Source organism: Elephas maximus, chromosome 3 (assembly GCF_024166365.1).
Source record: "Elephas maximus indicus isolate mEleMax1 chromosome 3, mEleMax1 primary haplotype, whole genome shotgun sequence".
In the NCBI taxonomy this organism is placed as follows: Eukaryota; Metazoa; Chordata; class Mammalia; order Proboscidea; family Elephantidae; genus Elephas; species Elephas maximus.
In genome coordinates, this window is record NC_064821.1 from 25199519 (window position 1) to 25216836 (window position 17318).

General features: G+C 39.7%; 1 protein-coding gene across 1 annotated transcript; it reads left to right on the top strand.

Annotated features, from left to right (window-relative positions):
• Positions 1-444: 444 nt before the first annotated feature.
• On the top strand, positions 445-1404 carry LOC126071134 (olfactory receptor 7E24-like). The gene has a single exon (XM_049875401.1). The coding sequence runs from the start codon at positions 475-477 to the stop codon at positions 1402-1404; it is 930 nt and encodes a 309-aa protein (XP_049731358.1). The 5' UTR covers positions 445-474.
• The last annotated feature ends 15914 nt before the right edge of the window (positions 1405-17318 follow it).

Below are 17318 nucleotides of genomic sequence, written 5' to 3' on the forward strand. Positions count from 1 at the left end.
CCCACCTTTTGCTTAACAGCCAAGTGTGTTAACTGCTTGCCTACCCTGGGACTGCAAGTGTTTCCTAGTGTCCTTTAATTGAAATAACTTTTTTTATTAAAAGAAGGATATTTCTTATTGCATGTGTTTCCCCCATAGAGGGGGCTGATACATTGCCCCATCTATAAATTTATTATTTTAAAAGGTCCTTGCCATCCTAATATTCTTTAGGCCAGAGTCTCTAAAGTTGGGTTGAGTGCAGAAACAGGAGAAAAACAAAGCAAGGAAGTAGTTCTGAGAAGTACAGTAGAGGGGCTTGCTGCTACAGAGTAATTTTGCTGCAGTAATTAGGATATGAGGTCCATAATGTGAACAGTTGTGAATCTGTCTACTTTACATGTGCATTTTTTTTTAATTCACAATACAGGCACAGTGCTGGGTACCTGCTTCGTTTTAAAAATCCTCTTTTCTTTTTCCAAAAGCTGTCTCAGGTATATGGAGCCACAAAATCTAACAGGTGTCTCAGAATTCCTCCTCCTGGGACTCTCTGAGGACCCAGAACTGCAGCCCCTCCTCTTTGGGCTGTTCCTGTCCATGTACCTGATCACTGTGACTGGGAACCTACTCATCATCCTGGCTGTCACCTCTGACTCCCATCTGCACACCCCCATGTACTTCTTCCTCTCCAACCTGTCCTTGACTGATACCAGTGTCATTTCCACCACAGTCCTAAGGATGCTAGTGAACATCCAGACACACAGCAAATCCATCACCTATGCAGGCTGCCTGACACAAGTGTCCTTTTTCTATCTCTTTGTATGCCTGGACAGTCTGCTCCTCACTGTGATGGCTTATGACCGGTTTGTAGCCGTCTGTCACCCCCTGCACTACACAGTTGTCATGAATCCCCACCTCTGTGGCTTGCTAGTTTTAGTATCTTTCTTCATCAGCCTTTTGGACTCCCTGCTGCACATTTCTATGATGTCACAACTTACCTTCTGCACAGATGTGAAAATTCCTCATTTCTTCTGTGACCCTCCTCAACTCTTTAAAATTACATGTTCTGACACCTCCATCCATATCATATTAGTATATTGTATTGGTGCCATCTTTGGTGGTGTTCCAGTCTCAGGGATCCTTTTCTCTTACACTCGAATTGCTTCCTCCATTCTAAGAGTCTCATCTTCAGGTGGGAAGTATAAAGCCTTTTCCACCTGTGGCTCTCACCTTACAGTTGTTTGCTTATATTATGGAACAGGCCTTGGAGTGTACTTCAGTTCAGCTGCCACATCTTCCCCCAGGATGTGTGCAGTGTCCTCAGTGATGTACACCGTGGTGACCCCCATGCTGAACCCCTTCATCTACAGTCTGAGAAACAGGGACATCAAGAAGGCCCTCTGGAGGCTCCTCAGCAGAAGAGTCTAATATTAAAACTTGTGCCATCTTTTTTGACATGTGGATTGGAAAAGATGGCAAAACCTAACATCTGCAATCATAAATCTTGCCTCTTAGTTACATAAAAGTTTTGTAGCTGTCAGAGGTTTCAGCATGGAGATGTCATATATGAACATTGTTTCCCTTGTTACATGCTTACTGGGATAGTGAGAGTATTCTGGGGTATGTCAATTAGCTTGATGGATCAAATCCCGTTGTAGTTATGGAGCCTTCTGTAGCTTCTCATCTATGACCCAGGATTTCTGGTATAATGCACTACTCTATTTTTATGTACTTAGAATCTTCAGCCTTTACTTTGTATCTAACAGAACAGTATATGCAGGTTATGTGTGAGAATGCATGTCACTGGTCCTAAGCCTTGACTTCATAAAGGAATCGTCTAGGAAGCTAAAAAATATTGATGCTTTGGTCCCACCACTATGGATTCTCATTTAATTGGAACGCTATGTGGTTTGAGCATCAGAATTTTAGTGCATCACAGGTGGTTTTGATGTTCAGTCAGTGTGAGAACTACTGATCTTTTCAGACTTCTTTCAAAGATGACCATGTTTTGGGGGGTCTTTTACTCCTCCTGAGCAAATGCTCAAGATCTCGAAGTGATCAGAGCTCACAATGGGCTAGGTATGAGAGAATTTACCCTAACAACCAGTAAGTGATTTTCCTCAATATTGGTGATATTTCTTCTCACATCTTCTCCCTGTATATCATGTTGCTGTGAGCTGCTTTTTCATTGCCTCCCTGACACATGGTGACCACATGCACAACAGAAGAAAATACTACCCAGTCCTGTACCATCTGCATGATCCATTGTGGATCAGACCCTTGTGATCCATAGGGTTTTCATTGACTGATTTTTGTAAGTAGATTACCAGGCCTTTTTTACTAGTCCACCTTAGCATGGAATCTCTGCGGAAACCTAGTCAACATTTTAGCAGAATGCGTGCCTCTGTTGACATGTGGTTGCTGCACATAACGTACATTGGTTGGGAATCAAACCTGGTCTTCCACATGGAAGGTGAGAATTCTACCAATGAACCACCACCGCTTTTGCCCTGCATACAATGAAGTTGGTCATGTGTGCTTTTTGATAAGCTATTGTCTCCCTTCTCCAGATTCACCCTTCTTTATTCTGTGGTGTTGGGGCCGGAGAGGGAAGGATCCATAAACCACTGTTCTGATTTCCCATCTGGCTTTATTGTTAGGTTCTTCTAATAAAGATCAGTAAACATTACCACACCCTAATAAGCTCAACACTTTCCTTATACCCTTATTCCCTTAGACCCTGATATGGTAGCTGCTTTCCGCAGTAACTATTTCTGTATTGCCACATTGCTCCTTTTTGTCTTTCAGTCCTTGTTTAACTATTTTACCAGTTTCCTGTATGAAATGCTCTTCATGGTGTTTTCAATTTTCTTTATTGAACCCTGGCTGACTGATAAACTGTATTTGAGGAATAAAGTTATGTGTGAAATGTCTAAAATTGGAACATTAGAAAGCATGCTCAGGAAAAAAAAGGTAGGTGTAAATGGCATGCCTTGGTCAACATTGTACAACTGAGAATTAAGGTGGGCATATCATATTTCCAATTATTGTGGTTTTATTGGTGCTCTAGGATCATCAATTCATGGAATCATTACGAATAAGTTAAATTTTATCTTATTTTTCATTAGTCTAGAATAGCAGAGGATCACGTTTTCAGGAAAGGAGAGCCCTTGTCTTTCCTTGTAAGAGACTGATGAAGACATGGCTGTGTTAGCAGCTTTCCTTGTCTTTGGGCTCTTTCTGTGTTCTAGTACATGGGTGTGCAATGTCCTTTAGAAATAATGGCATAATTTCTGAGGGAGGAATTTTGGATGCTCAGAAAACCTGCCTAACCAATAGCTTAATTTACTCTGTCTTTTACCACTGAGTTCAATCCCCTACAAACTTTCCTGATGAAAAGTTTCGATAATGGAGAATCAGAGTGCACTTGCCAGAGGATGAGACCATACCAGTTTGTGGGAAGAGATAGTCCTCATTAAAAAAAACAGGGAAGTAGTGTTGTGATTCTATGGTTATGCCTAACTGCAAGGAGACTTGGGAGTCCCATCTACCCTAGAACTAAGTCGTATATTCATTTCTGCAAACCGAGGAATGGTGAAAAAATCTATGAATTCAAGGTATTGTTTCTTTTTGATATCTCATGGTACTCTCGCCTCAGAGGTAACATTGGCTTTTTCCTATTCAAGCATCAAGACTTAGAATGAGTGATACTATTAGATTAATGCTATAAATGGGGAAGTGCCTGGAAGGAAATATGTCAGAGTTTCCTAATGACAGAAAGGGGTGTACTTATCTTTGATATGGATGAGGAACTGCAGGTTGTGGAAAGGGCGTGGGATTTGGTAACATACTTCCAACTAGACCTTGGCTTATAAACTGGACAATTTTGGCAACTCGGTGTACCTCATTGATCCTTAGAGTCCTCATCATCAAATTGCAATTAATAGTGGTAAGCATCCAAGGCCATTGTAACGACTACATGTAATTTTGTCAAGGTTGGATTAAACAGTAGTTTCCCATCAAATGGCAGTTCTTAATACCACTTTAGAGAAGTTCATTTTAATTGTGGATTTCAAGAATTCAAAAAGAACTTGATACTACAAGCTGTGACTTTAGGCATAATATAAAACATGATTCTGTTTAACTTCTTCATCTGTGTAGTTGTGATACCAAAACACTCATCTGAGAGAGTAGTTAAGAGGAGGCAATCAAAAGTGCTAATTACAACCCTGTTTAGCACCTACAATGGATCAGTAAGTGGAAAGTAATGTAGTCCCTATATGGTTAGGCCAATAGGGTAGCTCAGCTAATGGGATTTGCAGGGAATCTGTCTGATTGTCCACATTAGTCTTCTAACTCATTAGCTTTGTGGAAATGGACTTGCTACTTAAATCTCAAGGCTGTTGATTCTTCATTTTCTATATTATTTAGCAGATGGCATTGTAAGGATTAAGCAGATAATACACATCATGCTTGGTAAGAACTCAGTAAATATAGACGTTATTGTTGTTGTCATCTACTGTAACGCAGAAGCCATTCAAATAAATTATTTGAAGTCCATATGTTCTTTAGCTTGGATGCCTGATGACCATTACAATTTATCTTTACACGACAAGACCCTGAGAAGTTCAAGGGCAGGGATTGGATATCATTTATATATATGCTACAAATCTATTGTATTAAGACTGGAGTTTAGTCCCATCTCTAATTTTTATAATGTTGGATAAATTATTCATTGTCTTATAAAATAAAGCCGAGGATTATGTGACATCCTTATACCCAGTATCTTTCATCCTCCTTGGAACATTATATCTTCCATGGAGACCTTTAAGAACTCCTAAAGGAAGAAATGTATGGTTTGTTTTTGTTATCATGGGCATTGGATGGGATCTGTTATTCACCATTTAATTGTGTGTGCAAGAATAAGAGTCGTAGAATGAAGGGTAGGGTTTGATATGTTCTGTAAATTACACAGTGATAAAAAATTGAGGGTAGATGTTCCTCAATTGGACAACTAAGAAGAGAATGCAGGAATGTAATGTCTTTCCTTTTCCTTTAAGGGTATTCATTCAGAGAGAGAAGTGGGAAAAGCACAGAGCAAATCTCTCTTTTTACCACAAGAACAGAACTCTCTTTGGTTTTCATACACCTGTCCTCTACACTTGGCTTTGACAATGACTCTAGTGTTTTTTTTTTTTCTAGTATTCTAATCCCCTCTTTCCATATGTTTATTATTAAAATTTTGCCACTGTCCAAGGATGCTGAAAGCTCTCAATGGTTATCCTCTACTTCTCCATCCACCTTTACACACCTGCTGTTTGATCTCCCAAAAATTATCCTCAGCCATTTACCCACACATAGGGAAATAGCATCCTTTTTTCCGTGTTCAATGTCATTGGGTATATATTCCAGTTTTCTTCGTTTTGGCTAATGACAAACCATTCTCTGAGTCCTTCAGAACAGAGAAGCCTCACCCCGGAGGCCACATGGACAAAATGTAACAGGTGCAACACACCGTTATTCCACTTTATCTACTAGGGAAACAAACTAGATAATCCATAAGCACATTTTATTAAAGATTTGAAAAGTTCTGAACACAAAGAAGCCTAAGGAAAATTATAACCTGGAGTAAAGTGAGCCCTTTGTAGTTAAGCAAATATCAGTTGTTGTTGGGGATATGTGTTGAATTTGTGCGTGGAAAGGCTGAGACTGGCCTACTGGAAGGACTATGTTGCTGTTAGAGAAACCAGAGGACCTTCTGACTTCAAGTTCAGCAGCATCATGGTGGGGTTTGTAGGAATTCTACCATGTGGCCGTTTTTCCTCAGGAAATGTTTGCTGCGTGCATGGTGGTGCTATGGATTGGAATTATGCTGGAAAGCAGAGGGACCTCTCTAGAGTGCAGTTGTGCTTAGAGCCACCATCTTTATAGTGAGTGAGGCCTGCATAGTGTGTCGGTTCTAAGATTCTTCCAACGACTCCCAGATCCTGTATTCACACTCTTGTGAATAACCATCCTCTTGAGTGTGTGCTTGACTCAGTTAATTGCTTCCATCAAATAGAATTTGGAAAACTCTTGGGATATCACTTCCAACACTGGGATATTAAAAGAATTTAGCTTTCATCTTGCCAGCCCTCTCCAGCTTCCATGTTGCCAGCTGCCTGATGCAGAGGCCCATGTGGTCAGAAGTTAAGGGAGGCCTCTGGCCAACATCCTGTGAGGACAAATCCTGCTAACTGATGCCTGAGTGACCTTGGAATGGGATCCACTTCCAGTCAAGCCTTGAGATGACTACAGCCCTAGTCAACATTTTGAATGCAGCCATTTGTGAGGCTCACAAAGTTATTTAGGGGAGGGATTAAGTTACCAAATAAGTATGACAAAAATAAGCAATTTTCTAACATTAACTACACAGAAAAATTAGAACTGTTGCTGTTATTCAAATTAAACCCAGTGCCGTCGAGTCAATTCCGACTCAGCAAACAAAATATAAATTGCCAATGCATAAAACCCCAACCATATGCAAGGGCTATAGAAAGGGAGATTGGAAGTTTTAAGTTTCCCTTCATGACACAAAAAGGAATTCAAAAAATGAAAATAATGTCAGATTCTTGGTGTAGAAGACATACTGTTGTTAGGTGCTGTGGAGTTGCTTTCAACTCATATTGACCCCTTATGGCAAAGCTGAACTGCCCCTTAGAATTTTCTAGATATAATCTTTATGAGCGCACATTGCCAGTTCCTTCTCCTGCAGAGTGGCTAGGTGAATTTCAACTGCCATCTTTTCGATTAGCAGCCAAGCAATTTAACCACTGTACCCTCGGTTTTTTTTTTTTTTTTTCTGTATTTTAGATGTGGGTTTACAGAACAAATCAGTTTCTCATTAAACGATTAATACACATATTTTCTGTGACATTGTTTGCCACTCCCACGACATGTCAACCCTCAACCCTTTTCTACCTTGAGTTCTCAATTACCAGCTTTCCTCTCCTGACTTCTAATCCTTTTCCCTGGGCTGTTGTGCCCATTTAGTCTTGTTTTGTTTTATAGACCTGTCTAATCTTTGGCTGAAGGGTGAACCTCAGGAGTGACTCCAGTACTGAGTTAAAAAGGAGTCCAGGGGTCATACTCTTGGGTTTTCTCCAGTCTCTCTCAGACCAAGAAGCCTGTTCCTTTTTTTGTGTGTGTTTGATGTAGATTTTGTTCTACATTTTTCTCTAGCTCCTTCTGAGATTCTCTATTCTGATCCTTGTCAGAGCAGTCGGTGGTGATAGCTGGGCATTGTCTAGTTGTGCTGGACTCAGTCTGGTGCAGGCTGTGCTAATTGTGGTCCATTAGTCCTTTGAACTAATCTTTCCTCTGTGTCTTTTGTTTTCTTCATTCTCGCTTGCTCCAGACAGGGCGAGACCAGTGGAGTATCTTAGATGGCTGCTCACAAGATTTTAAGACCCCAGACGCTACTCAGCAAAGTAGAATTTTTTTTTTTTCCGGAAGAAAAATATTTTATTTTTAAATAGCCACAGTATTTCTGATGGTATTTGTGTACCTATTGGGCACTGCACAACTTCTCGGGCATTGGAATCAGACTAGACACCCTCATTTCCAGATTTCCCGTTTTATTTGCTGTTTTTCATGGCAGCCAAAAATTCAGCTTTGCAAAATAGGATGTTATCAGAGAGAATGCATTATGATGCAAATCACTGTTGAAACCTTGAACTCTCTCAAGCAAATAGTTCACTAGGTGCCCAACAGATGTCACTGTGCTTCCCTCAAAAATGTAAAATACTTCATGGCACCCCTGTGAGTTCACTATGACACTGAAGGGTGACTTGATGTACAGTTTGTAAACCACAGCCACATGGAATTTTTATCTTTTTTAAAAAAATTTTTTTATTGTAGTGTAAATGAAGGTTTACAGAGCAAACTAGTTTCTCATTAAACAATTAATACACATATTGTTTTGTGACATTGGTTGCCACCCCCATGACATGTCAGCACTCTCTCCTTCTTCACCTTGGTTCCCCCATTCCCGGCTTTCCTATTCCCCTCCTGACTTCTCATCCTTGCCCTTGGGCTGGTGTGCCCATTTAGTGTTATTTTGTTTTATGGGCCTGTATAATCTTTGGCTGACAGGTGAACCTCAGGAGTGACTTCATTACTGAGGTATGAGGGTATCTGGGAGCCATAATCTCAGGGTTTCTCCAGTCTGTCAGACCAGTAAGTCTGCTTCTTTTTTTTATTTTTTGTGAGTTAGAATTTTGTTCTATGTTTTTCTCCAGCTCTATCTGGGACCCTCTATTCTGATCCCTGTCAGAACAGTCAGTGGTGGTAGCTGGGCACTGTCTAGTTGCGCTGGACTCAGATGGACGCTGTGGAAATTGTGGTCCATTATTCCTTTGGACTAATTATTCCTTTGTGTCCTTGGTTTTCTTCATTCTTTCTTGCTCCAGGCAGGGCAAGGCTGGTGTAGTACCTTAGATGGCTGCTCACAAGCTTTAAAACGTCAGATACTACTCATCAAAGTAGAGTGTAAAACATTTTCTTTGTAAACTATGCCAGTTGAGCTAAATGTTTCCCGAGACAGTGGTCCCCACAACCTCAGCCGAGTAATTTGTTTCCTCAGGGAATTTGGATGTGTCTATGGAGCTTCCATGACCTTGCCTTGGACAATGTGTTCTGGCTTCTCGAGTATCATGTACTGTCTTACCCTTCACCAAAGTTACCACTTCTCTATTGTCATTTAGTGTTTTTTGCTTCCCACTCCTCCCTTCTGTCTTAATCATCAAAGTTCGTTTGTTTTTTTGTGTAAACTTTTTTATGAGTTTTTATAGTAGTGGTCACATACAATATCTGTTCTTTCCTGACTGACTTATTTCACTCAGCATAATGCCCACCAGATTCAGCCATTTGGTGAGATGCTTCCCATGCTCATTGTTATTCTTTATTGTGTGGTATTCCATTGTGTGTGTGTACCGTAGTTTGTTTATTCATTCATGTATTGAAGGGTACCTAGGTTGTTTCCATCTTTTTGCTATTGCGAACAGTGCTGCAATCTCTTCTCGTTATGGGTGTGTTCAGGGTTTCAACTTCAATTTGTGTTAATCTGGGTAAGTAGTGTGTTTTTAGAAATTTATCCATTTCATCTAGGTTTTCAAATTTGTTGGAGTATAATTTTTCATAGTAGTCTGTTATAAATCTTTTCGTTTCAGTTGGTTTTGTTATAATGTTTCCCATTTCATTGCTTATTTGGGTTATTTGTGTCCTCTCCTGTTTTTCTTTTTTTCAGTTTTGCCAATGGTTTGTCAATTCTGTTGATTCTTTCAAAGAACCGACTTTTGGTTTTGTTGATTCTTTCCATTGTTTTTCTATTCTCTATTTCATGTATTTCTGCTCTGATCTTTTTTATTTCCTTTCTTCTTGTGGCTCTGGGCTTCTATTGCACTTCTCTTTCTATTTGTCTGAGTTTTGTGGCTAATGTTTTGATTTTGTCCTTTTCTTCCTTTTTGAAATGTACATCCATTGCCCTTAATTGACCCTGAGTACTTTCTTTGTTGTATGCCAAAAGTTTTGGTATGATGTGTGTTCATTCTCATGTAATTCTATAAATTTTTTGATTCTGTCTTTGAATTCTTCTATTTCCCAACAGCATTATATGCATGCGAAAGCTTGAGAATGAATAAGGAAGACTGAAGAACTGATGCCTTTAAATTGTGGTGTTGGCAAGAATGTTGAATATGCCATGGACTGCCAAAAGAATGAACATATCTGTCTTGGAAGAAGTGCAGCCTGAATGCTCCTTAAAAGCAAGAATGGTGAGACTGTGTCTTACATACTTTGGACATGTCCTCAGATGGAACCCATCCCTTGAGAGGGACATCATGCTTGGTAAAGTACAGGGTCAGTGGAAAAGAGGAAGACCCCCAAAGAGTTGGATTGATGCAGCGCCTACAACAATAGGCTCAAACAACAATTGTGAGCATGGTGCAGGACCACACAGTGTTTCGTTCTGTGGAACACAGGGTCACTATGAGTCGGAACCAACTTGACAGCACCTAACAACAACAGCAACAGCATTTCCCAGTGGTTTTTAAGCACGGTGGTATTCACTTTTCTTGTATTTGATTTTTTTCCCTTGTTCTTCTTGTTATTAATTTCTACTTTTATGGCACTATGATCAGAGACTACACTTCGTGTTATCTCAATGTTTTGGATTTTGCTGAGGATTGCTTTGTGACCTAAGATATGGTCTATTCTGGAGAATGTTCCATGTGCATTGGAAAAGAATGTGTACTTTGCAGTAGTTGTGTGGAGTGTTATATATATGTTTTTGAGTTCAAGTTGGCTGATTTTAGTCTTCAGGTCTTCTATATCTTTGATAAGTTTCTTTCTAGATGTTCTGTCCTTTACCAAGAATGGTGTGTTGAATCCTCCTACTCTTAATGTGGAACTGTCTGTTTCTCTTTTCAGTGCTGTTAGAATTTATGTATTTTGGAGCCCTGTCATTGGGTGTGTTGATATTTGTTATGGATATGTCTTCATGATGGGTTGTCCCTTTAATCACTTTATAGTACCCTTCTTTGTCTTTTCTGGTAGATTTTGTTTTAAAGTCTACTTAGTATTGCCACTCCTGCTCTTTTTTTTTTTTTTTTTTGATAGCTGTTTGCTTGATAAATTTTTTTCCCTCCTTTGATTTTCAATATATTTATGTCTTTGTTTCTAAAGAGTGTCTATTGTAGACAGAATATTTATTGATCCTGTTTTTTAATGGATGCTGTCACTTCTTTCAAGCTGCTCTCATGATTCTTTGTCTTTGGTTTTTGCAAGTGTGGTTATCATATGCCTTTGTGATTGTCTTTTGAGATTTGTCCTATATGGGGTTCGTTGAGCTTCTTGGCTGGTCATCTCTGATACTAAGGAAGTTTTCAGTCATCAGTTCTTCAGTGAGCTTCTCTGTGTTTTCTGTTTTCTCCCCGTGTTCTGGAACTGTGACCACTGGGAAGTTTTTGCTTTTGATTGTATCCCACATCTTTTTCTGGGTTTCTTTACTGTTTTTTTTTTTTTTTTTGGATTTTTCCTCAAATAAAGTGTTATCCAAGTGTTTGTCTTAAATTTCCCTGATCCTGTGTTCCATTGTTCCAAATCTCCTTCTCTGACCTTCTGTGTCATTGTCCATTTCTGAAATCTTGTTTTGTCTTGGATTTGTAATCATTTTTTTTTAAGATTTCTAGTTATGAACTTATTTTACAATTTGTTCCTGTATTATTTTCTGAATTCTTCTGTATTTTGTCCGTATTTTCCATGAATTTTTCTGTGTTTTCCATGAATATGTCTATTTTTTCCTCATTTTTTCCTCCTTTATGCTTCAAGTCTTGGACAGTTCTGAATATTAGAGATTTGAATTCCCTATCAGATAGTTCCAGTATCTTTTCTTCTACTGGAAGGTTATCTGGTGTTTTATTTTGAATGTCTACTGGAACCATCCTGTCCTGTTTTTTAAATACGTTTTGATATTTTCTGCTGTCTTCAAGAGATTCAGTAGTTATTTTGTTTATTGATTGTAGATTTTTTTGCTTTGTCTGCTTTTTTGTTTTATTTGGTTATGTCTGAGCAGGAGGGCTATGCTTTCTTTGCTCCTCTGTGGGCATGATATTTTTCACCTTCTTGTCCAACAGGTGGGGCCAGTTGCTCAGCTATGGTGCTTCAGGGCAGATCCAGCTGAAGGGGAGGGGCTGGGATGGATTGTTTGTGGAACCTACTGGGACTGACAGGATGGGCTGTAGGTCAGTGTAGGGCAGGTTCTTGTAGGCTGTGATTGTGTTGCTCAATGGTGAGATGTTCAGCACATGGTGCAGATAGGCAGGAGAGGGGCATGTGGTGTGTAGAACTAGGTTGGGTAGGGGAAAGAAGAGAGAGGAGAGAAACAGGAACCAAAAAAAAAATTGCTGAGGGAGCCTTTCTTTGGAGTGGAGTGATGACAAACAGAAATGAGGAAAATAAATGGAAAACAGAAAACAAAAAAATATCTCTAGGGATCCCAGCAACTTGGTGGATCAGACTGGGAAAGCAGTTCTCCAGCTGAGCAGTGCATCACACCCTGTCAAGAAGAAGCAAAGATGGCACACGGAGTCAGGTATTTGAGAGATAGTAGGGGGAGGAGGTGAGAGGCAGGGAAGAAACCAAAAGAAGCAGAAAAAAGCCACACTAGCAAGAAAAAAATGGCACTGAAGGGGCTGCCTGGTGTGGGATTGCCAAATTTTCATGGCACGGAGTTGGCATCTCCTGGGCCTGTGTTGCTTGGTCTCCCTGGGTTGCAGTGGATCGACTCCCTGGGTAGTGACAGATCAGCCTACTGGGAAGTGCCAGAAGCCAAGCAGGGGAGGAAAGGGAGGCATAGTAAAGCATGTATCACTGCTTACTGGGTGTTCTGTCTCCTGCTGGGAGGCCTGTGAATCTGCTTTTCCTTATTTCCTGTCCGCTGATCTCTGACAGGAATCCAAGATGGTGAATCTGTGCTGTTAGCCGATAGGGGACCTCCACTTGCATCTCTCCTCTCTGTTCTCTGTCAGTTTCTTATTCCATTCAGTGCTTGGTTTAGTTCTTTTTCTCTTCCTTTGATGCTAAGGGTTGCAGGATTGAGGTTTGTCTCTGTTTTACTTAGTTTTTTGGGTCTTTGCTGTGGAGGGATGACATGGTGCTTCTGTCTATAGCCCCATGTTGGCTCCACCTCCAGGTTTGTTAACTTGCTTTGTGGTTACCTTGAAATTTACCCATCTTCCCAAGATTAAACCAGTTTGTATTGATAAAGCCTTGAATTCTTCTCCATTTGAAAATTCTGTAACTACACCATTTATTCTCTCTTTTACTGTTCTAACGTTGTTGTCATTTTACTGATTGATCTCTTTGGTTCTCTGTTGTAAATTTTTAAATTTTGTTTTTCCCTTGAGAGTTCATTATGCAGGTTGGTCTAGCTGATGCTGTCTTATGTGCTAGATTCAGGTTTTTGTCTGATGTTGTTTGTTCTCTAACCGAAGGACTCCCTTTAATGATTCTTGTATGGTTGGTATGGTTTTTACATATTCCCTTAATTTCTGTTTATCTGGAAATGTCGTAATTTCACTATCATATTTGAGTTAGAGTTTTGCAGGATATGTTATTCTTGATTGGCAGTTTTTTTCTTTCAAAACTTTATATATATGTCGTTCCATTACTTTCTTGCCTGCATTGCTTCTGTCAAATAATCAGAGTTTAGTCTTATTGTTTTCCCTCTGTATGTGACTTTTCATTTTCTCAAGCTGGTCTCAGTATTCTTTGTTTGTCTCTGGTTTTGATGAGTTCGATTATATGTCTTTGTATTTTTCTGGGGGCCTGTTGTATATGGGGTTTGTTGAGCTTCGTAGATAGTCCACTTTTCATCTTTCATGATATTAGCAAAGTTTTCTTTCAGCAAATCTTCAATCATCCTCTTTGTGTTTTATGTTTTATACCCCTGTTTTGGATTTTGATCGCATACAAATTTTTGCTTTTCATTGTATCCCACATTGTTCTTAGGGTTTTTTCATTTTTATTTGTTCTTTTTTCAGATTTTTCCTGAAACAAAGTGGTCCTGGTTTTTTATTTTATTTGTTCATGTCTGAAAAGGTGGTCTGGGTATGTTTTGTTATTTGGGCCACAGTCACCAAAGAACTCAGAAAGAGAGTACAGGAAGGCTAAGATGTGGGGTGATTTAAAAGTAGAAACTATTAACAGAAAGAGAAAGGAAAAAAATCTTTCATGTTTTTAGGGATGTTTTCTCTCAGTAAGTCTTCCACGAATTTCTCTCTATTTTCTGGTTCCTCCTCCTGTTCTGAATCTCCAATCACACACAGATTTTTTTGCTTTTCGTTGTATTGCACATCTTTCCTAGGATTTCTTCATTTTTCTTTATTCTTTTCTCTAATTTTTCCTGAAGGAAATTGTTAACCAAGGATTTGTCCTCGATTTCGCCAATCCTGTCTTCCATTGTTTCAAATTTGCTCCTAAGGCCTATTGCACTGCCTATTTCTGAAATCTTGTTGTTTATCTTTTGTATCACTAATAGCTGTTTTTGTGTGGCTTGTAGTTTTTTTTTTTTTGTAGTTTTTTTTATTTTGATATTCTGTTACTGTTTTATTTTCTTGAATTCTTTCATTGTTTTGTTTGTCTTTTCCATGACTTTGTCTATTTTTCTTTATTTTTGTCAGTGTTTTCCTACATTTTCTGGAGGACCGTTAATATTAGAGTTTTGAATTCCCTATGAGGTGTTTCCAGTGCCTTTCTTTTACCAGAAGGTCATGTGGTATTTTATTTTGGATGCTATCTTGAGGCATCCTGACCTGTTTTTTTGTATGTTTTGGTATTGTCTGCTGTCTTCAGGACATTCGGGAGTTATTTTCTTCATTTTTATTTATTTGTTTTCTCCTGCTTTATGCTTTGTTTGGTTATGTGTGGGCTGACAGGCTGGATGTTCTTTGTTGCTTTCTTGTCTCAGAGTATGATACTTCTCACCACCTTGTCTAGTTGGGCAAGGCTGGTCCCTCAGCTGCGGTGCAGCAGGTCAGGTCTGTTGGAGGGGGAGGGGCCATGATGAGGTATTTATGGTACATACTGGGGCTGACAGGATGGGGCAGGGCAGGAGTGCAGCATGTGGACTGGTGGTTGGCACCTGTGCTGTTCAAGGGTGAGCGCCCAGTACATGGTGCAATTATGTAGGAGTGAAGGGAGGATGTGATGAGTGGCGCTACGTGGGTGTGGGAGAAAAGAGAGAAGAAAATGAAACAGCAGTAAAAAAATGGTGCTGATGGAGCCTGCTGGCTTTTTATAGAATACTTAATCCTCCCAAAATTACGTGAATCATTCAATAGGTATGAGGATATTAAATTATACACTGATGTTTTAAATTGAAAAAATTGAAACAAAGTGTCTGATTTTCATGTTAAGATCTGTACAACTTTGAGTTAGAGGTGAGAAATACCGGTGAACTTCCTTCTTATAATGGGAGGGCCCAGATACCATGGACATTCACTTTCTCCCCCTCCTGTTACCTTAATATTTAGAACTCTTCAGACACTGGAATAACATGACCCAGTTTGGCTAATCGTGTACTCTGGGCATTTAGCTTCAAGGCCACATAGCTGTAAATACCATGCCTGTTCGCATCTGTCCAGTGAGCTCCATACGCATGTCTCTCTTCCAGAGTGGTGGTCTGCCTAATGACATCCAAGTCTGATTCTCTCTTCTTGTCAGTCCTAAGGAAGGAGCCTCAGACATCAACCGCATCAGGGAGGATAGGAGTGCAGGACCCATACTCCTTGGTCATGCCCCAGCAGAGACCCAATGCAATCCAGTGAGTGCCATGGGAGACAGTGGACACAGAGGAGTGGGGGAGCATTGTTTCCTCCTCATCAAGACAAGCAGCAAACTTGAGATGGCCAGATAAAGAGCTCTGAAAAGCTAAGTTTCACCTCGGAGTTCTGTGAACTTTCTATTTCTGGTTATGGTACAGGTCCAAGAAAACTCATTTAGTGTTCTAATTTCTTCTATGTTGGTTCTAGCTCCCATAGACCCTTCCCCACCAGAGCAGAAAATGGGCCCCTCTCACCTGTTCCCAAACACTTCAACATGAACTTGTAGATGAGGATGATAAGCACAATGATTAGGATGATGACAGTAATCACAGTATCATGAATGTTTATTGAAGCCTGCCCAGTGCCAGGATCTGAACTAAGTTTTCTATGTAACTTGTTTTGATTATATGCACAGCCACACCCAGAAAAGAGCACATGGAGTTATTGTCATTTTACAGAAGGAAAGGAGCACAGAATTTTTTTTTTTTTTTTTTTTTTACTTAGTGCACCTAAATCTCAGAGACATAAAGATATGATCTTGAGTTTCATCCCTTGTCAGGAAGCTGTAAGATTTAAAAGTGTAACTCAGATGTATCTTTGGTTAAGTCCCCTGGACTTCTGTTCAAAATATTTTGAAATATGAGGAAACAGAGTTAAGATGGTTAGTGTATGAGCCTTAGTGACTTACAATTTAATTGTGAATCCTGTGTGCTCTACTTATGATCTGTGTCATGGGGTAAGTTCTGAGTATCTCTCAGACTCTACATTGTCATCTGAATTGATCCACAGTTGAAAAGAGATCTGTATTGTTGTAAGGATTGAAGAGATAATGGATATTACATTATGTGATTAATTCTTCATGTTGTTGTTGTGAGGTGCCTTTGAGTCAGTTCCAACTCATAGCTACCCTATAAAGAACAGAAGGAAACACTGCCTGGCCTTCTCCCATCCTCATAATAGGTGCTATCCTTGAACCCATTGTTGTAGCCACTGTATCAGCCCATCTCATTGAGGGTCTTCCTCTTTTTTGATGACTGTCTACTTTACCAAGCATGATGTCCCTGTCCAGGGACTGATCCCTCCTAATAACATGTTCAAAGTATATGACATGTAGTCTTGCCATCCTTGCTTCTACAAAGTGTTCTGGTTGTATTTCCTCCAAGATAGATTTGTTTGTTCTTTTGGCAGTCCATGGTATATTCAATATTTTTCTCCAACACCACAATTGAAAGGTATCAATTCTTCTTCGGTCTTCCTTATTCATTGTCCAGCTTTCACATGCATATGAGCCCATTCTAAACACTGTGGCTTGCATCAGTTCACCTTAGTCCTCAAGATGACATCCTTCCTATTCAACACTTCTAAGGGGTCTGCAGCAGATTTGCCCAATGCAACACATCTTTTGATTTCTTGACTGCTGCTTCATGGGTGTTGATTGTGGATCCAAGTAAAATAAAATCCTTAACAACCTCAGTCTCCTCTCTGTTTATTATGATGTTGCTTATTTGTCCAGTTGTGAGGATTTTTATTTCCTTTATGTTGCGGTGTAATCCATATTAAGGCTGAAGTCTTCAATCTTCATCAGTAAGTGCTTCAAATCCTCTTCCCTTTCAGAAAGCAACATTGTATCACCCGCATAATGCAGTTTGTTAGTGAGTCTTCCTCTAATCCTGATGCCTTGTTCTTTTTTATACAGTCCAGCTTCTGAAATTATTTGCTCTGCATACAGAATTGAGTAGATATGGTGAAAGGGTGCAATCTTGACACGCACCTTTCCTGACTTTAAACCATGCAGTATCCCCTTGTTCTGTTCCAATGACTGCCTCATGATCAATTTACAGATTTCTCATGAGCACAATTAAGTGTTCTGGAATTGCCATTCTCCATGGGGTCTATAATTTGGTATGATCCACACAATCGAATACCTTAGCATAGTCAATAAAAAACAGGTAAATATCTTTCTGGCATTCTCTGCTTTCA